Source organism: Odocoileus virginianus, chromosome 4 (genome assembly GCF_023699985.2).
Source record: "Odocoileus virginianus isolate 20LAN1187 ecotype Illinois chromosome 4, Ovbor_1.2, whole genome shotgun sequence".
NCBI classification, from domain to species: domain Eukaryota; kingdom Metazoa; phylum Chordata; class Mammalia; order Artiodactyla; family Cervidae; genus Odocoileus; species Odocoileus virginianus.
Window position 1 is genome coordinate 82,178,071 of NC_069677.1, and position 22,876 is coordinate 82,200,946.

General features: G+C 53.8%; 1 protein-coding gene across 1 annotated transcript in view; it reads right to left on the reverse strand.

Moving 5' to 3' along the window:
• Window positions 1-891: 891 nt before the first annotated feature.
• TSPEAR (thrombospondin type laminin G domain and EAR repeats) overlaps window positions 892-22,876 on the reverse strand; it is a 161,733-nt gene continuing 139,748 nt past the window's right edge. The window contains exons 6-12 of the mRNA XM_070466865.1: window positions 21,860-21,991; window positions 20,091-20,317; window positions 17,681-17,867; window positions 16,502-16,731; window positions 4,868-5,055; window positions 2,414-2,515; window positions 892-1,509 (exon numbers count right to left, since the gene is read on the reverse strand). Coding sequence (XP_070322966.1) covers window positions 1,356-1,509; window positions 2,414-2,515; window positions 4,868-5,055; window positions 16,502-16,731; window positions 17,681-17,867; window positions 20,091-20,317; window positions 21,860-21,991 — 1,220 coding nt within the window. The 3' untranslated portion in view covers window positions 892-1,355. The remainder of the gene's footprint in view (window positions 1,510-2,413; window positions 2,516-4,867; window positions 5,056-16,501; window positions 16,732-17,680; window positions 17,868-20,090; window positions 20,318-21,859; window positions 21,992-22,876) is intronic.

Below are 22,876 nucleotides of genomic sequence, written 5' to 3' on the forward strand. Positions count from 1 at the left end.
GGGTCCCAGTTACAATCCTGAGACTCCAAATCTGGCCTGGATGGAGGGGGAGCAGATGCACACAGATTCCTTCCCTGGATGGAGGGGGAGCAGATGCACACAGATTCCTTCTTGGGTGGTTAGGCTGGCACAGTTCTCACCTGCAGCTGACCACAGGCAGCCAGGACTCCCATTGGCTGTGTGATCCTGTGCAAGAACCAATGAGAATTTGAGATGGAAATAGCAGAGCGTTAAACCAAGCATGGAGCCTTCCTGCCACTGAGGTCTTGGCTCCCACAACCCATCCTAGAACAGGTGGGCTTGGGTGATGGAACAGGCTTGGCTACCACACTGTGGTCTGGACCCCAAGGGTCTTCCCAGAAAAGCTCCTGGCATGCAGGATTTCCTTCCCACCCAGGGGGCTTCCTGGTGGTGATGGCACCTCCATCCTCCTCCCCAGGTTCCCAGGCTGTTGCCACATCATACCTGGCACCCATCTCCAGGAGGCTGGAAGCCCTCGCCCAGTGGAAGGTCAGGAGTTGGACACAGGAGGAGCTGGGCAAGTGCTGGCCTCAAGGAGGCATTCCAAGTCCACCTGGCATGCCCACAAGGCAGTGTGGAGCCCAGGGAGGCCTGCCTGGCTGCAGAGGCATGAGGGTCCATCTGCCAGGTGTCTCCCATGGGAGAGAGAGACTGGACCCACACCACACATGCTTGGGATTCCTGACCTGACCCTACCCCACTGCATTCGTGGGAAAACTGAGGCTGGAGGAAGATGCTCCTGCAGCGAGAGCTGTGCTGGTGACCAGGGATGCAAGGGTATGTCAGGCCGAGGTGGCCAAGTGAGTGCTGTGGCCCTGGGCTGCGCTTGTTGGGGGTCTAGTTCCCACCATAAACACACAGACACAGCACTACTTTTTGTAAGAAGCATCATAAATATATTTCAGCATAGACAGAACACAATAAATAGCTGGTACAAACATGTAGGCAGTACGAAGCCGGTCCCTGCATCAGGGCTCCCCAGCCAGAGCTGAGTGTCTGGTTACGTGGCAGACACGGTAGGAAGGTGACCAGGCCCTGCTGTTTTTGAGGTAAAACTTTGTATGAACTTTTCCTTTAAAGCAAAATCCCTGCAGGACAGCAGACTTGCAGGAGCAGCTCTGGTCTTCAGCTTGGATGCTCACAGAGCCACCTGTCTGGTCACCATGGTTGTCTAGGTGACAATGTCGTGGTTGGACAAGGGCCAGAGAAAGCGAGTTGGTGGCTCTGGAAGCCACAACTTCTCCCACTTATCCCACTCCCCAGAGGTTTTTGGGGTTCCTGGTGGGGTTCTGGGGTGTGGCCACGCAGATCTAGCTCCTGGGGCTCTGAGCCCATCACCCCGTCCTCAGCTTCAGCACCCGGGACAGCGGTTCCTTGGCGCTGGAGTAGACCAGGTAGGAGCCGGCTGCCGTGCGGAAGGCCTCCCAGTCCCTGCAGCCGAAGGTTGGGAGGCTGTGCACGGCCACGAAGCCTTCGTACCCCTGCCACCTGTGGGGAGAGATGCCATCAGCTTCCAGGCTGGGACACCGGCCCCAGGGAGAGGAGTGAGTGTCTGAGCTGCTCCCTTTCCCTGGGGCTCCCACCCACCCCTCCCTGACCCTTACCAGGGTCCCACCTGCCTCTCCCACTCCTCACAGCATGAGGGGCCATGCATCCCAGCCCCAAAACCTCCCCAGGTTCCAATCGTGGGGAGCTGGGCCAGGAGGGGCCTTAGCCTGTAGAGAGGGAAACTGAGGCCCGGAAGGGGGAACCTGCCCTGTCCAAGATGATTCAAGATCATCCTGGAATTTCTAGATAACTGAGAAAGTTAGATCAGCAGTAAAAACATTAGAAATACAGAGGCAAAGGTGCTTTTATTTGCAGACATAGTTATACTTCTAGAACTCCCATGAGACATTTCTTTAGAAAACTATTAAACCTAATCAGATACTGTGGTTGCATGACCAGACACAACAATTAATTGTGATACACAGATGAAAATGGACATGTGCTTACAATACTTGGAAAACTCCTGGAAGGGAAGGTCGTGAGAACGCCATGGTGCCACTAAGACGAAGTGTAAAATTTTACTGAAGGACACGTGAAAAACAGAGAGATCTACCACCACCTTAGATGGAAACATTTAATAGGCTAACACACTAATAACTCTCACATTAGTGTATCCTCTCACTGCATCTCCAGCCAGAACCCAAAGTTGTGAGTGTCAGCAGGGCTAGCGGTCACCTAGCTGACCCGGGGCCTGACCCAGACTCAGCCCGCACTCAGGTGCACCCAGTGCTAGCTGACCCATGGGGCTCCATGACCTGTGACTCGCTCTGAGCCTGTGGTCATTCATGGGGAAGGTGGGCCCACCCAGGTGAACTGAGGTGTCTAGCAGGGGCATCGCCTTTACCTGTAAATAATACTGTTTACCGAGAAGGTATTTCCATCAAAGGAGTTTGCAACCACCAGGAAATAGTCTTCTCCCACCGAGAAGAACTCCCAGTCCAGAGCACTGCGGGAGCAAGTGAGCAGAATTAGGACCTGGAGATGCTGCGTGGGGACTTGGGGGTTGGTATCCGGCTGGTTCTCCCCCTAATCTCAGGATTCAGGGGGCTAGGTGCCACCTCCAAAATCCACAGAAGGAGGAGCAGTTTCCTCAGTCATACAACCAGTGGGTCTATTCCAGGGAAATGCAAATTAGTTGTTCACTTTTTAAGCTTAAAAAATTTAATTGTAATAAAATACATATAACACAAAACTTTCTATTTTATTCATTTTTAAATGGACATTTAAGCTTAGTGGCATTGAGTACCTTCACACTGACATGCTACCATCACCACATCCATCTCCAGAATTTCTCCATCTTCTAAACTGAACCTCTGTCCCCAGGAAACACTCACTCCCCATCCCCTCCCCCAGCCCCTGGCCCCCACCATCTACTTCTTGTCCCTATGGATCTGACAACTCCAGGGACTTCGGGTAAGTGAATCACAAAATATTTGTCCTTCTGTGTCTGGCTTATGTCACTGAGCATACTGTCCTCAAGGTTCCTGCGTGGTGTCAGGTGTCAGGATGTCCTTTTTTGAGGCTGAACAATATTCTACTGTAAGAATGGACCACGTTCATATGTTTATGGACACTCGGGCTACAAGGGTGAACAGTGAAGCTCTGAACATGGATGCAAAAGTTGTTCACTTGGAAGAGGTTGAAATAGAGGAACAGTCCTAAACTCGTGGCCACTCCCTAAAAGTCTGCAGCGCCCCCTGGAGGCGAAGACTTGAGGATACTGGCTGTGAGGTCACCCTTCACATGCTTCTTCCCTGACTCCAGTTCAGTTCAGGTGCCAGCAGGGTCTGCTGACGTAGAGATGTCCCTCTAAATTTGAAAGTTGTGGTTCTTACTGCAAACAGGCCACTGCATCCTGTTTGCAACAAACGCCCCTGAACTTGCTAAGGGTGAGTCTGTGCTCAGAGACATCTTAGTTCTCAGGGATCTGACAGAGGGCTTCTCAGAAGGACATCCTGGAGCCCTGTCTATCCCAGGAGGCCAACCTGGGCATCAGCCGTGGTCCCCAGTCACCACTATAATTACTGCAGGCCCACTTTACAGGTGAGGAAACTGAGGCTGCAGCCTTGCAGGAGTCACTCAGATGCCCAAGGCCAGGCCAGTGCTTCTGCATCCAGAGGTCTCAGGGTTATGGCCTGTACAGACAGCACACAGTCACACTCTCTTGGTTGATATTCACCTGGGATCCATCTCAGTGGGGCATTGAGGGCACTGGCCTAGAGCTCCAACAGAACCCTGGGCATGAGACGGCCACAGAGGTACCTGGGGACATGCAGGCGGGCAAGGCAAGTGGGGGCCCTGGGGCTCCTGACTCTTCCTTCTTCCGTTATCTGGAATCCTGTCTCGGCCACTTCCAGCCAGGGCCAGTTGTGATTCATCATTAAGAAAAAGTGGTGACTGTGGCCACACTCACTGAGGGGTTTCATGCAGTGTGGCATGGGTGGGGGTGTTAGCATAGCCGTGTGGTCCCACGTGCAGTATTCTGCCAATGGTAACTGGTTCTGGAACCAAGACCCATGGCCTTGCTTTTGCAGCAAAATGTTGACTGCACCATCTGCCCCCACAGCTCGCATCAGAAGCTGCTGGGGCTTAACCCAGTAGGAAATCAAGGTCTGGCAAGAACTCCAAAGCATCAGGGCAGCAAGTCTGCTGACAGTAATGTGAAGCATATTTTTAATCCTTCAGAACCACACCGTTTGGTCGAATGGTGGAAATAGACAAATATCCATCAGCTGATGAAAGGTAAACAAAGTGTGATAAACACAGTGGAATATTACTCAGTCATTAAAAGAATGAAGCACTAAGGTACAACATGGATGAACCTTGAAAACATGACAAGTGAAAGAAGCCAGACACATTTGAATGCAATGTCCAGATGGGGAAACCCAAAGGGACGGAAAGCAGGCTGGTGGGTCCCAGGGGCTGCAGGGGTCAGGGCAATAACAGCTGAGGGGTGGGGTTTCTTTTCAAGGTAATGAAAATGTTCTAAAGTCACCGCGGAAATGGTTGTACACATATGCAAATTTCATTAAAAAACAAAACAAAACACTGAATTCTAAAAACAAGCACACAAGCCACAGCTTTTAAAAGCAGAATCAAGGCTACAGCAGGAGCCGGGGTCACTCAGCTGGCCGCGTGGAAGGTCTGCGGGCGTGGACAGCGAGGCCGCTTCCCACCTGTGGGCTGGGCGCTGGGCACCGCGGACCCATAGATGCTCAGCTGCGCGCGCTGCGGTCTGGGCGGCTTCGGAGGCCGTAGGACCGGGGCCCCTGGATCCCCGCCCCGGCCGCCCGCGTACCTGCAGGTGCGGATCTCCTGGAAGCGGACGAACGTCTGCGCGGTGACGTTCAGCTCGTATATGACCGAGTTGATGACGTAGGAGTCGTTCTGCACTCGCATCTCGACGTCGTAGCGGTGACTGTTCGCCACGGCGAGGAAGACCCTCTCCCCAATGTGAAAGACCTCCCAGTCTGCGGCGCCAAACGTCTGGGACCGTGAGAGGGAAGCCGAGATCACGCTGTGGGCAGAGACCCTCAGGATGGCCACCCACGCGGCTCCAGCCCCTGCACTCCGGGCGTCAAGCAGGCGCCCCTCCTGCGGGCGCTGTCCTTTCCCAGCCTCCTCCAAGGCCAGTCAAAGGCCCATCTGCCTAGAGAGCTTCTTACCACCTGTGCTGCCCCTTCCCCAGGCCCCAGTGTGCCCTGGAAGAGGCCCAACTGCTCTAACACCTCTTCCAGGGAGCCCTCTCTGCTCTCTCCAGTTATGAACTCAGAAGCAACATCTAGGTACCTCCTGAGTTACTTACTGCACACTCTCCCTGGTCTGAGGCTGTCCTCTGGCTCTCTGGACAGCCCCATCTTGTGTAGGCTACTCCTCCAAAATCACTCATCCACCTGGAGGGTGAAGTGTGCATGGGCCCATGGGGCTGGACTTACACGAATGGCTGGCTGCCAAGCCTTGGCTGCAGACCTCAAACTGCATGAGCTGATTTACACGTGGGCCCACCAGGAGGTTTATGACCAGCATCTCTGGGATGCTGGGCTGGGAGTGCATGGGGAAGGGGAGGACCAGAGGAGTCCAGGTCCATCCCTGTTCTGAGAAACAGAGGAGTGACCACACCAGACGGCAGCTTCAGTGGGTGGGGGCGGGGGGATAACATGGCAGCTCCCCGAAAGAGGGGCCTGTGGCTGGTGGAACTGTGCAAAAGCTCCTGAGGACTCCAAACCACAGCTTGACGAGGCTGCTGGCGTCTGAGTTCCTGTGTCAGCACAACGGGGCTGACTCTGTCTGTTCCCACAAGCAGGTGAGGGCTGCGGCAGCTCTGATGGACATTTTGCATTGAAATTGTCTTTAAATGTTTTGCCTCTTGACTTTTGACTTGTGATACTGGTGGAGAGACCGACCCGCCTGTTGGTAATAATCATAAACTCTGGATACAATCAGAGAAGGAAATGGCAACCTACTCCAGTATTCTTGCAGAGAAAATTCCACGGACAGAGGAGACTGGTGGGCTATAGTCCTATGGGGTCACAAAGAGTCAGATACGACTGAAGTGACTAAGCACTGGATACAATACTTAAAAATGTACACAATGGCTTGAAGTTTCTGGAGAAGGGCCAAGGGTAGGCAGAAAGTGGAGGGGAGATGATGGCCCTTGAACGCATGTTTGTCTGACTCTCCCTCTGAGGACATTCCTGGTCCTGTGGCATATGGGCTTGGCACTCAAGTGGAGGCAGCAGCCTAGCTGGACACAGACCTTGAACTGCATGAGCTGATTTACACATGGGCCCACATGTAAATAAAAGGACATTTATGACCAGCATCTCTGGGATGCTGGGGTGGGAGTGCATGGGGAAGGGGAGGACCAGACGAGTCCAGATCCAAGGTTAGCATTTGGGGCTTGCAGAGTGTCTAGAAACCAAAGGAGACTAGCCTAGGAAGGAGGGACTCTCAGTAGGGGGAGGCCCCAGTATCTCCCTATTAACTTCTCTCAAGTCCATTTTAGCTCCTGAAGTGCATACACAGGGGACAGGACCCCAGGGACCCAGAGACAAACAACAGCTGGGCAGCTGGAGGAACTGGCCAGAGAGTTAGACAGCAGGGGAACCAGCAGGTAAATGTGACCTATGATCAGGAGAAGAAACAGCAAGTAGAAATAGGTTGACACAGCGAAAATACTGGAGTGAACAGACACAAACTATATAGTAACTGTGATCAGAATCTATAGGCAAATATGTATGTAATCAACAACAAGATGGGGAGATTTGGAGAGTTATGAAAACTCTAAAAGGAGGCAAATAGAAATCCTGTACCTGAAAAGCAAAATGCCTGTATTCACAAATCTATTGCATGGGATCAAAAGCTACCTAAACAATCCAGAAGCAAGGATCTATGAACTAGAAGATACACCAATAGAAATTATCTGATTTGAAGCACAGAAGGGGGGACTGTTTACAATGAAAGTAAACAGAGCCTCAATGATAATATAATGCAGTCTAGTGCATGAAGCTAGGACAAACCTAGACAGCTTATTAAAAACAGAGACATTACTTTGCTTACAAAGGTCTATATAATCAAAGTTATGGTTTTTCCAGTAGTCATGTATGGATGAGAGAGTTGGACCATAATGAAGGCTGAGCACTGAAGAAATGATGGTTCTGAGCTGTGGTGTTGGAGAAGAGTCTTGAGAGTCCCTTGGACTGCAAGGAGATCAAACCAGTCAATCCTAAAGGAAATCAACCTTGAATATTCATTGGAAGGACTGATGCTGAAATTGAAGTTGCAATACTTTGGCTGCCTGATGAGAAGAGCCAACTCATTGGAAAAGACCTTGATTCTGGGAAAGATTGAAGGCAGGAGGGGAAGGGGGCAACAGAGGATGAGATGGTTGGATGACATCACTGACTCAATGGACACGAGTTTGAGTAAACTCCGGGAGATGGTGATGAACAGGGAAACCTGGAGTGCTGCCGTTCATGGAGTCACAAAGAGTTGGACATGACTTAGTGACTGAATAGCAACAACAACGTGCATGTACTTGGATCACAGAAGGAAAGGAAAGGAGAATGAGGCAGAAAAAAATTTAAGTAAATGTTGGCTAAAATTTCCCCAAATATGATTAAAACCAACAAACCACAGATCCAAGATCAGAGACCCCAAACAGAATAAATACAACCCCCCCCCCATAACCTCAACACATCATATTAAATATCTAAGGATAGACAGAGAAGATTTCAGAAGCAGCCAGAGGAAAAAGACATTTGCTATAGGGAAACGTGGTACCAAAGGTACCCAACTTCTCATCAGAAATAGCTGAAGCTCGATGTCAATGGAAAAACATCTTTAAAGGAAATGAAAGAAAACCATGAACCCAGAATTCGACAACCAGTGAAAACATCCTTCACTGCAAAGTTACTTTCAGATAAAAGTGGTGGAATGAACTGCCAGCAGACCTTCTTTACAAGCAGTCCTGAAGGAAGCTACAGAGGGTGAAACTCTACAAGGAGAACAGTGTCTGCAAGAAGCACACAGAGGGCGCTGGGAACAGTGAGCTGGGTGTCAAGACAACTCACTGTTTACAGCAAACAAGAGGACAAGCTTCGGAGCTCATACCCTAAGTAGACATGTGAGTTTATACATGCTCCCCATAGCCCAATGGACAGGTAAGGATAAATGAGATCATGTAGTTGTAAGGTTATCACATTATATGTAAAGTATAATATTAATTCAAAGATAAGATTGTACACCTGAAACACAACATTGTTAGTCAACTATACTCCAATATAAATTTTAAACATTTTTAAAACTTGAATTGAACATATTAACACAAGGCCTTCCCTAGCAGCTCAGACAGTAAAGCATCTGCCTGCAATACAGGAGACCTGAGTTCAATCCCTGGGTTGGGAAGACCCCCCTGGAGATGGAAATGGCAACCCACTTCACTATTCTTGCCTGGAGAGTTCCATGGACAGAGGAGCCTGGAGGGCTACAGTCCATGGGATCGCAAAGAGTCAGACACGACTGAGCGACTGACACACACATGGTTAATTAAAAAATAAAAATTAGATTGCAGTGTGGATACGGGGTGGGGCAGAGGAGTGTGAGATGAGTTGGGAGATTAGGATTGATATATATATACACCACCATGCACAAAAAAGATACCTAGTGGGAAGCTGCCATATAGCACATGGAGCTTAGCTTGATGCTCTGCGATCACCAAGTTCAGTGGGATGGGGGTGGGAGGTCTAAGAGGGAAGGGATATATGTATACCACAGCTGATCGACTTCCTGGTACAGCAGAAAATAACAGTGTAAAGCAATTATACTCCAGTCAAAAATAGATTGCAGTTAGTTGAACATGTATATTGTGATGGCTGAAGCACACAATTACACAACAAACTGAATTAATACAAAAAAGAGGGGATAGAAGGCTATGGATGCGACAAAGAACTTGTTTTATACCTAATGTATAAGGAACTCCTACATACCAATAATGACAGGCAAAAAAATGAAAGTATGAGCAAAGACTTGAATATGCATTTTGCAAAAGGGACTCTGGCAAACCAGCAGGTGGGTGGACATGTGCCATCCTTAGTTACCAGGGTACTGTGACTTAAAAACCACACGGTGGTGCTGCTTCACACCTTGTAAGTAAGACTAAAAATACAGACAAAACCGGGTGTTGGCGGGAGTGTGGGATGACTGGCACTCACGCTGTTTTGGGGAGTGTATAAAATGGTAGAACTGTTTTGGAAAACCGCTTGGCAATTTCTTAAGAAGTTAAACATCCGCCTACCTCATGGCCTAGAATTCCACTCCTAGGGTTTTACTCAAGAAAAGTAAAAACAATTTGCCCACAGAAAGCCATGTATGAGATGCCTTTAGTAGAATTATTCATAATAGTGAAAATCTGGAAACAGCTCAGGTCGTACAAAGAATTGAGCCTAGAAGCCACACAGCGATCAATTTCCGGACCCTGCTGCTTCCTGGGGACACGTGCCTACCCCGAGGTAGGTAGTCCTGGCCGGCCAGAGCTGGTCACCGTGATGCTCAACGATGCTGGAGGGGCCACTGCATTCCCAGCCCACGTGGGAAGGGGCTCTGTCTTCCTTGACTCCGACCGGCGGGGAACGGGTCTGCGGACCACCGCTCCTGGGAGACCTCCTTTTGGCCTGTACAATCCGCCCAGCGCGGCCTCTGGTCCCTGCGGGTCCGGCACCCGCCCAGCCCCTCGCCTGGTGTTTTCTCCACGTCCAGCAGAGGGCGCGGCTGCCCGTTCTACCGCCCGGTGCGCGGAGGCCCGGCCACCACCGCCTCCCGCACCCCACCCCACCCCCGCCCCGCGGCCGAGGGTCGCGGGGGCCGAGAAACAGGCTTGGGCCCATCCGAGGGTCGCAAACAAGGGAGCTCAAGCTAAAAGAGTGACTCACAGGACAAGGACAGGGACCAGGGCACCTGGCGTTGCCGACCCTGCCGGACCAGGAGCTGGGCTGAGGCCTTCCTGGGTTAGCACCCTCTCCTCACCGCGGGTTGGAGGTGGCACTATTTCTGTCCCCTGGGGCCACGCCGCAACTTCCGAGCTGGGGGGACACTCGGGCCCGTGGGGCCTACAGCCTCATCAGAGGACCGACGTTAGAGACTCACAAGAGTGTGCAGTGACACACACGTGCCCGCCCAACCAGGTCGCAGAAACCACGGGAGTGGCCAGACTGTGAGTCGCTGATTCTGCCCCACCCTTTGCTGATGAGACCACCGCAGTGGGAAACGCACACGCACGCACACACCTGCACGCACCCGTGTATACACGTGCACACACCCGCATGGATGCGATTTTACACACAATCCTGCACGCATGCATCTGTATACATGTGCACATAACTGCAAGCGCCCACATGCACACACCTGCACATGTACACACCCACACGGAACAAGCGGCCAGGGCTGGTCTGAGAAGGGGTCTCCCCCAGATCACCAGAGCTTCCTTTCAGCTCCGAGCCACTCCACCCTCAGCTCACTGGCCTTGAGCCCCAGCAAGAAGGGGTTGGCCTGCAGACAAGGGTCGGTAAAAGGGATGTCTGGGCCTGGGAACTGGGAAAAGAGGGCCTGAGCCCAGAGGGAAGGACGGGGCATGGCCAGCGGCTGGGGAGGGGGAGGAGCATCCAGGTGGGCGTGGCTTAGAGGGGCTCTCGCCTCGCCTTGGGTCTGTGCGCCCAGCCGGGTGGGGGCGCCCGATACAGCAAGTACGGGGTGCCTCGTTCAGTTTGAGTTTCAGATTAAAATGATGTTTCAGCCTATGTGTATGGGCACGCTTTTACTAAAAACTGATTCGTTGTTTATCTGGCTTTCACATTGAAATGATGCTGCTGCTGCAAAGTCGCTTCAGTCGTGTCCAACTCTGTGCGACCCCATAGACAGCAGCCCACCAGGCTCCTCTGTCCCTGTGATTCTCCAGGCAAGAATACTGGAGTGGGTTGCCATTTTCTTCGCCAATGCATGAAAGTGAAAAGTGAAAGTGAAGTCGCTCAATGGTGTCCAACTCTTTGAGACCCCATGGACTGTAGCCTACCAGGCTCCTCCGTCCATGGGATTTTCCAGGCAAGAGTACTGGAGTGGGTTGCCATTGCCTTCTCCTTCACATTGAAATAGGCTTCCTTATTTGCTAGGGGCTAGCAGAGTCCAGCAGGTGGCCGCCTGACTGCCAGTCATTGGCTGGCAGTGAGCTTCCCTCGAAGCCTGGGGCCCACGCCTGCGCCCTCAGCCAGAGGCTGGGCTCCTCCCATTCGGAAGTAAACTGGGGAGAATCCCAGCCCAGGGCTGCACCAGCCTGGGCAGGGGTGAGCTGGCCTGAGGCCCGCTGTCAGGCCACTCCTGGATTCTGAGCGTATTAGGGACACGTCAGGGAGAGAAGAAATTCCCACATCAAACAGCCCTGCCAAACCCTGCCTGGCACCAGAGCAAGGCAGCCGGGCACCTGCTGGGCTGGGCGGACCCTTCCCGCCCTTCTTTGAGTGGAATTCCCCGGAGCCCTGCCCTGGAATCCCCTGGAACTGCGCCTGCCTGGGCCTGGAGCACCTTGAGGGAGGATGGTGCTTCTGGGACTTGGCAGCCAGAGCACCTGGAGCCCTAGACAGTGCCCTAGAGGGTGGGTGGGCTCCCAGGGATCAGCAGATTGCTTGTTGGCCAGGAGGCCCTTGGGTTCCAGCTTTGATGGAGCAGAGAACCCAGGTCTCAGAGTGCCTGGGAAGGGAGGACCAGGTGACTGCCAGGAGAAGGCAGGCAGGTCCCAAAGGAGCCTGGGGGATTCAGCCCTTGACACTGTGGGCAGCTGGCTAAGTCTCCCCTCCTAGAAGACTGCAGGGGGCAGCACACTCCCTGGCCAACTTTGGGGTGCCCTCCAGCTCTCCCCCAGTACAGTGACCCCTCCACACCTTGCTCTTCCCTGGGCTGCCTGGTCCACTGCCAGCTCCAGCCTCACAGAGCAAACCGGAAGCATAGGAGCAAGGGCGCTGGCCCTGGTGAGCACACGGGCCGGTCCCTTCCAGGGCTGACGGGGGCACTCTCACAACACCCTCCTCACAGACTGCTGCCTCCTTCATTTGCGGACAGTTACATTCTTGGTGCTTCCCTGGTGGTTCAAGCAGTAAAGAATCTGCCTAAATGCAGGAGACTGGGTTCAATCCCTGGATGGGGAAGATCCCCTGGGGGAGGGCATGGCAACTCGCTCCAGTATTCTTGCCTGGAGAATCCCATGGACAGAGGAGCCGGACAGGCTACAGTCCATGGGGTTGCACAGAGTTGGACACCACTGAAGTGACTTAGCATGCACGCACATTCTTGGTTGAGACTGCCTTTCTGACAAACCCCAGCTTCATTCTCTGTCTCCTTAAACTCACTGATGGCTCTGGGCAGCTCCTCTGCCTGTCTCTCTCCTGCCCTGATAAGTGGTTTCCCAGGGGGCTTCATTGGCCCTCTTCTTGGAGACCCTGTCAGCCCTCAGCCCACACCCTGCCAGAAATACCCCATTGCCCTTGGTTCTCATTTCTGCCAGTGGCCCCTCCCAGCAACAACCCCCAGTCTTGGTCCACTGCAGCCCCTCCCCTTCCCCACCCCCTCCACTCCAGGTCTACACGTGATGACTGTAACCACAGATCCCACAGCCAGACAGCTCAGGGAGCAGAAGTCCCAGCAGCTGGAGGCTGGGTCTCTGTGGGTGAAGCCCATCCTTCCTTGACACGCCCAGCTTCCACCTCCTTTGGTCCAAGATGGTGAGGCCAAGTGGTTGGAGCCTTGGTCTCTGCCACCTGGAGGAAGATTCTAGAATTCCTGGTGGGAGAGGTGGGGAGGTCTGGAAGGGGTTGCTGGGGAATGCATCAGGGTGGACTGCTGATCTCCCATGCACCCCTGGGCTGCAGACCCAGCATGAGCACAACCTTCCTCATGAGCTGAACTCACCCTACCAGTGAGGGACCCACCTGGTGCCCCTCTCAGCGCTGTCTGTGTGCACAGCGCCACAAATGCCAGCAGCCTGTGTCCCTTGCCTGGCCATCCCTTCAGAAAGGGCTCCCCTCGAGGTTGGCGCCTCTCTACACACACTTCAGCTCCTGCTTCAAACTCACGTGAGGCCATGAGAGATGCTGCAAAGCTCCAAACCAAGTGCAAACATATGAAGGTGTCTTCAGGACCTAAGAGGATTTAAACACCATACAAAAACAGCTGGCAGAACATGAAAATGGGATCTGATGGGTTCTGAGGGACTCACGGGGTGCAAAGAGGCTCGGCTCATAAGAGAAGGCAGGGTCCTCAGGTGTGTGTGGGTGCAGGGAGCAGCAGTGCCCCCTTGCAGCCCCCAGAGTCAGCTCCTGGGGCAGCACTACCCACAAGCTGGAGATGTGCCCTCTCGCAGCCACTGTGGTTCTGCCCACCGCCATCCCCACCCTGCACCTCTGGCTGATTCTTCCAGCCAGTGTCACACCCCTGGGCTGGCTCTGGTTTGGGGCATGGAGCCCAGATGGCCCCCATCCTGGCTCAGTTGGGCCTGTCTCTGCCCCTCGGCCCAGTCTCCCTTCTGAGGATGCTCCGTGTCCGAGGCTGGACACAGACTGGAGCCAGATCCTGAGGCTGCCTGAAAATACAGAGTTTCAGGGGCTCACAGCTCTGGAGCCAGTATACTGGGGAGCGTTTAAGGAGATGGGTTGGAACCTGGAAGGGATCTGAGACATTCTGCATGACAGACAGTGGCAGGAACGAGCACTGCTCTGAGAAATTCAGGCTGACTGTTTCCCCATGGTGTCCAGGGAACACAGAGGCCTGGCATGCAGCCTTCTGGTCAACCACACAGGTCCCTAGCTGGGCTGTCACACCAGGCACATGACATGAAGAGGCTTCCTGCAGCCGGTAGGGGAGGGAGTGCAGTTTGGAGATTATCATCCTATGTGACCTGTCCAGTGTTTGCACAAAAGGCCAGTTTAGAAGGCACCTCATCAAGGGCCTCAACCAGACCCCTAGCTCCCTGGGGTATAAGCCACTAGTGACAATGCCGCCCCCTGCCATGCTCGATGTGAAATATAAACAGAAAACACAGGGTCCTCCAGATATGTGATAAAGGACCTGGAACATGAGAGTCAGGCTAAAATATATACATACACTCACACTGGAGTAAACCGAGCTGGTTCTAGAAACAAACCAGAATTTTTAAAAACTATAATGACCTTCAAAAGTATTCAAGAAGATACTGCATTTATAGAGTAAATATAGAACGGCATGAAGAGGAAGAGTTCTTGGATATTAGAAAGACGATTCCTAGTTTTATGAGAAGATGTTCCTCAACATGATCAGAGAATAAAGATAGGGAAAGATGCTAGGTTGAAAAGATAACTCAACCCAGGAGATCTGAAAGCCCTCTAACCAGTGTGCTGGGGTGGGGTGGTATATGGAATGATCAAGAAAAAACAAGAAAAGCTCCCAGGCCTGGAAAAGCACACCTTGAAGTTGAAAGGGCCCTGAAACAAAGCAATCAACAGGCCCAGGGAACCACTGTGAAGAACCCTGTGGGCGCTGAGGGCAGAGAAGGTCAATGCAAGGGCACCTGGGGAGGCAGAGGGGCCACTGCACCCCTGGCTTCTGGGAGGCAGGGGGCCGCCCTCCGTGTTCTCAAGGGAACAACTTCTACCCTAAAATCCTGTACACCATTTATCAGGCCGGGCGAGGGACGCGGGCACCACGAGCATCCACACTTCCTGCCGCAGACGGTGGTTCTCACTGAGAGGAGGCTGGTGAGGTCATGGCTCCCCCAGCCTGTGGTTGGGCCGTCAGGCCACGTGGCCCATGTGGCTGCGGAGGGTGAGGGGTGGGCTGTGACCCCTCAGTCCAGGTTTGATGTGGGCGCGCTCTGCTCTACACCCATTGGCTGACTTTGGTCACGTGACCCGGCCCAGCTGCAGGGATGCTGGGGAGCGTGGGGGAGTACCTGGAAGGGGGCGTCCCTGAGGTGTCACCCGAAAACCTGAGGTCAGCTGGGACACTGGAGATTAGAATGGGACGTGGTGGCTCCAGCCAAAGATGGCAGTAAAGGAAAGTTCCAGAAAAGGGACCACTGTCAGCTCTAGAGACAACCGGCCCGGATGCACAGGCCGGAGGGCCCAGGAGGACGGGCTGCAGGAGAACAGGGCTCTTTGTGGACACAAGCTGACCAGAGACCTCGCGGTCGCAAGAGGAGCAGCGACACACACACGGTGGAAACCCAGGAGGCACCGAGGATGCAGTGCTCACAGGAGCCTGGGGACAGGCAGGACTGCAAGAAGCCAGGGGACGTTACCATGTGCAGAGATGGTGGTTTTCTTCCCCCACAAAGGAGAGGAGAGGGAGGGAGGGAGGGATATGGGAAGAAGCAACTAGGAACTTGTGGAAAAGTGCCCTGTGCAGCACCTGGGGTCCATGCGTGAAGTTAGCCACGTGCTGGGCTTGTGGTATGAAAAGAGTCTGACCTGCATGCAGGGCCTGTCCCCAGGGGCTGGCCCGGAGGTTGTCCCAGCCCACCATTGAGAAGGGAGTGGTCAAAACGCACCCTTGGCTCTGCAAGAACGAGCTTATGACGTGGCCAGGACGATGCAAATGCCGACCTCGACACTTCATTTCAGTCATCGATGGGGGCTTGGGCTTCCCAGGTGGCTCAGTGGTAAAGAATCCACCTGCTAATGCAGGAGACTCAGGTTTGATCCCTGGGTCAGAGAGATCCCCTGGAGTAGGAAATGGCAACCTGCTCCTGTATTCTTGCCTGGAAGATCCTATGGACAGAGGAGCCTGGTGGGCTACAGTCCATGAGGTTGTACAGAGTTGGACATGACTCAGCAACTGAGCACGTGGGGGCTTGGTCTGGGGTCTGACACTGAGAGGGACAAGCCAGGCAGCTGGGAGGGAGGAGGGCAAGGGAAGGTAGAAGAGGGTCTGGACCCCGTATCATCATCCTAGACCATGGTGGGGCCTGAGGAGGGGCTGCCAACACTGCCCACTAGCCTGGGACTGGTCAGTACACGCATGGTTCACCGGGGTGTTCAGCACTGCCCCACCTCATAAAGCCTCTCGCTGCCTCAGTCTGATGCTTTGCCAGGCAGCCCACAACGGCTGGAACCAGCTAAGGGATGATCTCAGAGAAGGTGAAAAGTGCTGTCCCCACAGCTGGCCAGGTCAGGGGCCAGCTGCCGGCTGCCTCAGGACAAGAGCCTGACACCCACATAAAGGCGGGTTAGACTGTGGGGCCCGCCAGGGGGCCAGGGGACTCATCTGAGCATATGTACTGGTGGGAGCTCTGTGCCAGGGAAGCCTTTCCACCTCGTCTGCAGGCTCCCTCTCCTGACCCCTGGGGAGGCGCCTGGTGTGGACAGGCCCGGGGCTGGGAAGGGTGTGGGGGGTGCCATGGGGAGCGCAGGGTCCTCACCAGGAAGGACTGGAAGAGCTGGAAGGAGCCGCCCAGCCGCACATACAGGTGGGACTGCAGCCGCGTGGAAGTGCCGTTGAAGGCGTTGGCCACGGCCAGAAAGGCGTAGGGCCCCACCGTGAAGAACTCCCAGTCGTAGGCGCCCGAAGTGGCGATGGTCTGGTTGGCCTCGAAGAGCCGTGTCCCCGGGTTCCACTTGTAGATGACGCTGTCAATGTTATGGTTGTCGCCTGGAAGCCGAGTGGCATTGAGGAAGGGAGACAGGCTTCTGCGGCTTCATGCCAGCACCCTGGGACCAGGCCCCATGGGACGCTGCCCCAGGCCCTGCAGCCCGTCCAACCAGCTGGACCCTGATTACTGCACCCTTCCCGGGTCCCCAGCCACGTTACCCGTCACGTGATCTTCCTGCCTCTCTGCCCCATGAGAACCCCCAGTGGCCCAGCCTTTGGGGGACTCCAGACCCCTGTGATTATCTAGTGTGTTGGAGGTGGGACTCCCCACCTGCTCGGCAGCCTCACCCTTCACTCTGCTTGCCTTCCCCTTCATGCTCCCGCCCCCCAGACATCAGACCTGGGGGCTGGATGCCCTGTCCCCACATTGTGCTCCCTAGGGCCTCCCACTCCCCCCCACACACCCCGCTGGGCCAGCCTCTCCTGGGACACTTACTGTCCTCAGAGGTACCTGGTAGCAGGCTCCTGGGATCCCTCTGCCCATGAGTGGTGGTGGGGTCTCCTCCCTACCCCCCCCCCCCCCCAGAGCTCCCTGGCAGGTTGTAGACTCAGGTAAACTCTGAGCCTTGGAACCTGCAGAGGCTGGAGACACTCTGCAGGGCCAGTTGCCCCCAGGGTCCTGTCCCCTTGAGTTATAGCACCCGAAAGGGCTTGCTGCGGTCACTCGGACAGTCATCTGGCCCAGAAGCCAGGTTTCCCAGGCCCTCCTAGGCCTGTCCCCACGTACCCATTGCATCTCAGAGTTTGTGCCCAGAATGGATCGGGGCAGGGACCCCTCCCACCTGAACAGGTGAGAGGGTGCTCAGGTGTGTCCACCTTCAGACGCCACTGTCATACAGCAGAGCCTGAGGATGCGGGCCAGGTGAGGTTTATTATACATTTCTAATGAAACACGCTGACCGCTGCAGGCGATCACGCCCAAGCCCAGAGTCAAGGCCATGGCCCCTACCTTCCCGATGGTTGGCCACGGCCAGGAAGTGCTCGCCGGCCACCTCAAAGGCCTCCCAGTCCCGGGCACTGTGGGTGGGCACCCTCTGGTATGGCGTGAACCTCAGCCTTCTCTGGCTCCACTTGTAAATGACCGAGAACTCCTGACCCTTCTCATTCGGCTCAAAATTAGCCACAGCCAGGAAGATCTGAGGAGAGGACCAGAACAAGGTTCTCATCATCCGAGTGAGGGGCTGGTGCTCTGGGTTTCTTAATGTTAGCCCTGGGACACAGGCTGAGCCCCGGGACAGAGGCTGAACCCCGGGGTAGAGGCCAAGCCCCAGGACCAAGGATGAGCCCAGGACAGAAGATAAGCCCGGGACAGAGGCCAAGCCCCAGGACAGAGGCTGAGCCCCGGGGCAGAGGCCGAACCCCAGGACAGAGGCTGAACCCCAGGACAGAGGCCGAGCCCTGGGAGAGAGGCCGAGACCTGGGACACAGGCCGAGCCCCGCGACACAGGCTGAGCCCTGGGACAGAGGCCGAACCCCGGGACAGAGGCTGAGCCCCAGGACAGAGGATGAGCCCAGGACTGGCAGCCTGGGCAGGCCCCAGGACGTGGCACTGACTCCAGATCTTAATTACTCTAAGACCGGTAGCCAGGCCCATGTTTACCAGCCTAGTAGCTCTGTTATTATCTCCTAAACCCAGGGAAAGCCTTATGCACAGCAATGTGCATCACTCAGACAAGGAGGAGAGATCTTAACACTCTGCTGTCCGTCAAGAGCACGTGTGTGTCACACACTTGAGGACCATGTGGCAACACCCTACATGTGACACAACCCAGAGGCCCAGGTCGCGGGTCATGTGATGTGACAGAAGCCAGAAGCCTAGGGTGGGGGGCTCACTTGCTGTGGCTGAAGCAGCCCCAGGGACCCTCTGTCTGCTTAGGGGACCTGACAGAATTTTCTTATTTTCCTGAATTTCCCAATTTTTTGATATAAAGTTATTTTTTATTAGGAAAAAGTAAAAATCTTTAAAATGTCATCAACCATAAGACCAGAGAGCTAGTCACTCCTTCACCAGGCTGCCCTGGAGTGCAAGACCTGACAGTCAGCAGAGACTGGAAACAGAGATTTGTCTCTTTCGCTCAGTTTTGTCCCCACTGCATGGGCCTTGGGGGTGGGGTGTGCAGGGCTGGAACTGGGCACATTGGTGACTGACTTGAGAGCAGGTGTAGGAGGGGGCCCAGGGATCCTGCCATTTGGAGTGGAGGGTTAGAAGGAGCTGGGAAGGAAATGCTTATCTCAAGGGGGCAGCCCTCTCCGTCCCACCCTTGGGCTTACTGCCCAACACAGTCCTGGTGAAAGGAAGGGGGCCGCCTGCCAGGTTCTCCCATCCAAGGCCTCAGGTCCAGCCCTCACCACCTCACCTGTCCCCTCCATCAGGACAGCACGTGTCCCCCGTGTTTATGGGGCCAATAGAAGGAGGCCAGGATGGAGCCCCATTTCCACTCCCATTTAGGTCAGATAAAGAAAGCTGAGCACCAAAGAATTGATGCTTTTGAGCTGTGGTGCTGGAGAAGACTCTTGAGCATCCCTTGGACTGCAAGGAGATCCAACCAGTCCATCCTAAAGGAAACCAGTCCTGAATATTCATTGGAAGGACTGATGCTAAATCTGAAGCTCCAACACTTTGGCCATCTGATGTGAAGAACTGACTCATTGGAAAAGACTCTGATGCTAGGAAAGATTGAAGGAAGAAGGAGAAGGGGACGACAGAGGATGAGATGGTTGGATGGCATCACTGACTCAGACATGAGTTTGAGCAAGCTCCGGGAGTTGGTGATGGACAGGGAAGCTTGATGTGCTGCATCCATGGGGTCGCAAAGAGTCAGACATGACTGAGTGACTGAACTGAACTGAACTTAGGTCAGATTATCTCAGAGCTTTAAGGAGGCAGTGGCAGGTCTGCATGGAGTGGGAAATGTCTCAGCAGTGGTCTGTGTCCATTTTGTAGGAAACGGAACAGATTTTCTCAGTCACATTCCAGACCAAGAGACGCAGGTGTGTTTGATTCAAAACCCATTTAGAACCTGTATGAGGCTCTGAAACCAGTAGAAATACTTTTCCCCATAAAATCTACATAAAGTGAAAGTCACTCGGTCATATCTGACTCTTTGAGACCCCCATGAACTGTAGCCCACCAGGTTCCTCTGTCCATGAAATTCTCTAGGCAAGGATACTTGCCATTCCCTTCTCCAGGAGATCTTCCCAACCCAGGGATTGAACCCAGGTTTCCCACATTGCAGGCAGATTCTTTAACATCTGAACCACCAGGGAAGCCCAAAATCTACCTAAGGAGCCCCAACTCTCAGACTCTGTGGGTTTTTCCAAGATGAAAATGACTGACACAGTCGCACACATGAACTTGCCTTTTTCCCGATGGTGAAGTGTCTCCAGGACTGGGCCTGGTGCGTGGGGATGTCCTGGTATGAGGCAAACTTGCCATCAGTCCACTTGTAGATGGCGGATGTGGTTTTCCGGTTGGCGGTTGCCACAAAGAGCCCGGTCTCAGGGATGACGAAGACCTCGATGCCCAGCGTCTCTGAGTTCGTGAACAGGCTCTGATGCTCCTCCACGTAATCCAGCCTTTCTTTGGCTTGTGATAGAGACATGGAGACCAGCTAAGGCTTCCAAGAACAGAAGCCCTGATGGACGACATCCAGGAGTGACCCCAGGGCCCTGGGACATGACCCTTAACATGCGGTCAGGCGAGTGGCCGTAAGTCCTGTGCTACCCTCATCTGGAGGCCCAGCAAAGCAGATTCTGGTCCCTGGATGGGCTTTAGAGCCTGCAGAACCTCCAGGGACACTTGCTGGATGGAAGTGACATGTCAGGTCCTTACTAGACATTTCACAAGGCTCCAGGCTTCCACAAAAAGCTGTGCCCGACTGCTATCCAAAAGTCTACAAGCAATAAATGCTGGAGAGGGTGTGGAGAAAAGGGAACCCTCTTACACTGTTGGTGGGAATGCAAACTAGTACAGCCACTATGGAAAACAGTGTGGAGATTTCTTAAAAAGCTGGAAATAGAACTGCCATATGACCCAGCAATCCCACTTCTGGGCATACACACCAAGGAAACCAGATCTGAAAGAGACACGTGCACCCCAATGTTCATTGCAGCACTGTTTATAATAGCCAGGACATGGAAGCAACCCAGATGCCCATCAGCAGACGAATGGATGAGGAAACTGTGGTACATATACACAATGGAATATTACTCAGCCATTAAAAAGAATTCATTTGAATCAGTTCTAATGAGATGGATGAAACTGGAGCCCATTATACAGAGCGAAGTAAGCCAGAAAGATAAAGATCATTACAGTATACTAACACATATATATGGACTTTAGAAATATGGTAATGATAACCCTATATACAAAACAGAAAAAGAGACTTAGATGTATAGAACAGACTTGTGGACTCTGGGAGAAGGCGAGGGTGGGATGTTTCAAGAGAACAGCATTGAAACATGTATATTATCTAGGGTGAAACAGATAACCAGCCCAGGTTGGGTACATGAGACAAGTGCTAGGGCCTGGTGCACTGGGAAGACCCAGAGGGATCGGGTGGAGAGGGAGGTGGGAGGGGGGACTGGGATGGGGAATACATGTAAATCCATGGCTAATTCATTTCAATGTATAACAAAAACTACTGTAATGATGTAAAGTAATTAGCCTCCAACTAATAAAAAAAAAATAAAATGAAAAAAAAAAAAATAAAGTGAAAAAAAAAAAAAAAAAAAGCTGTGCCCGAATGTGAACTAGAGAGTAGAGGCCATGGCTCCTGGACAGCCCCCTGGAGCCAGTTCCCATTTCCCAGGGACCCCCACCCTCAGACGGCTCCTCTGCTCACCTCCCTGCCAACACCACTCTTGGGCTCCGGGCACCAGCATATCTCATCTGACCGGAGAGAGAGGAGAGGGTGAGGACAGTGGATGGGGCACCCTGGAGAAGGCCCATGGTCTACCCTAGTTGGGACGATGGATGAGAGCCTGCCAGCCCACAAGTCCAGCCCAGGAGGGCGCTTGTTTCCAGGTGAAACACTCAAGCTCACTGCTCTGTGAGGTTCATTCCCTATTCCTACGTAACGCTGGCTCTGAGAAAACCCCTAGGCCCCCGGAGCCCTGCATGTCTCACCTGCTAACACGGAGACCCACTCGCTGCCCACGCACAGGTATAGCCCCTTGCGGCTGGCGTCGAACCAGAACTGGGCATCCTCCGCTTTGGTGCACGGAGGCCGGGGTCCCAGTGTCACCTTCATGTTGGTTTCTGATTGGGGCGACAGAAGACAAATGTCCTGTGGGTATGTGCTCCCCAGAGGGAGGCAGAGTCGAGGGTGTCAGGTGACCCCTGACCCCTGCGTTCCTGCCAGGAAACACTCAGGGTTATCAATGAGGCCTCTGGGAGGCAGGGAGACCCAAGAGCCCAGGGCTTGCCCTCGGCATCTGTGCACAGGGCCCGGATATGCCCCTCAAGTCCACCCACCTGCCCACCAAGTTCTTCCCCAAACCCCCGCTCCTCTGAGAACCCTCAGCAATCATGCCGCCTCGCTCTCTCCTCCATCTAAGACTCACTGGCACAGGTTCAGCTAACTTCTGTCTGCTTGGTTCTCAGGCACCTTGACCCCCTCATTCCTGGTCATTGCGGCTTCATCCAGGTCCAGCCCTGTCCTGATGATGCCACGTGGTCTCCCTACAGTGACTCCCGAGCTAAGACCCCAGTGGCCAGGCAGTGAAACAGAGCATCCTCAACCTCGTCAAGTGCCCGGCAGAGGCCTTGGGGGTCAGACTCCTGTTCAAGGCCCAGAAAACATCCCAGAGGTCATGAGACTGGGAATTTGGGGACGCTGGCCCAAGACTGGGTCTAAGGGCCGACTTGCTCAAGGGGCTCCCCTGACTTCTGAAGCAAGGGCCGTGAGGCTCTAGAAGGAGTCAGGGGTCTCCCCACCTCCCCAGTAGGAGTTGGGGTTGTTAGTGGAGAGAGTTTTGGATTCTCCATGGCAGGGGGTATGACTTAAGTAAAGTCAATACTGACTTTACATTGGGGAGGTGAAAACACAAATGAAAGACGCCAGTGCTGGGGACCTTCTAGGCTGAGGGGTCCCAAAAATAGAACTGAACCTTATGAAGATCAGGGTCCCCATTGGGTGGTTGA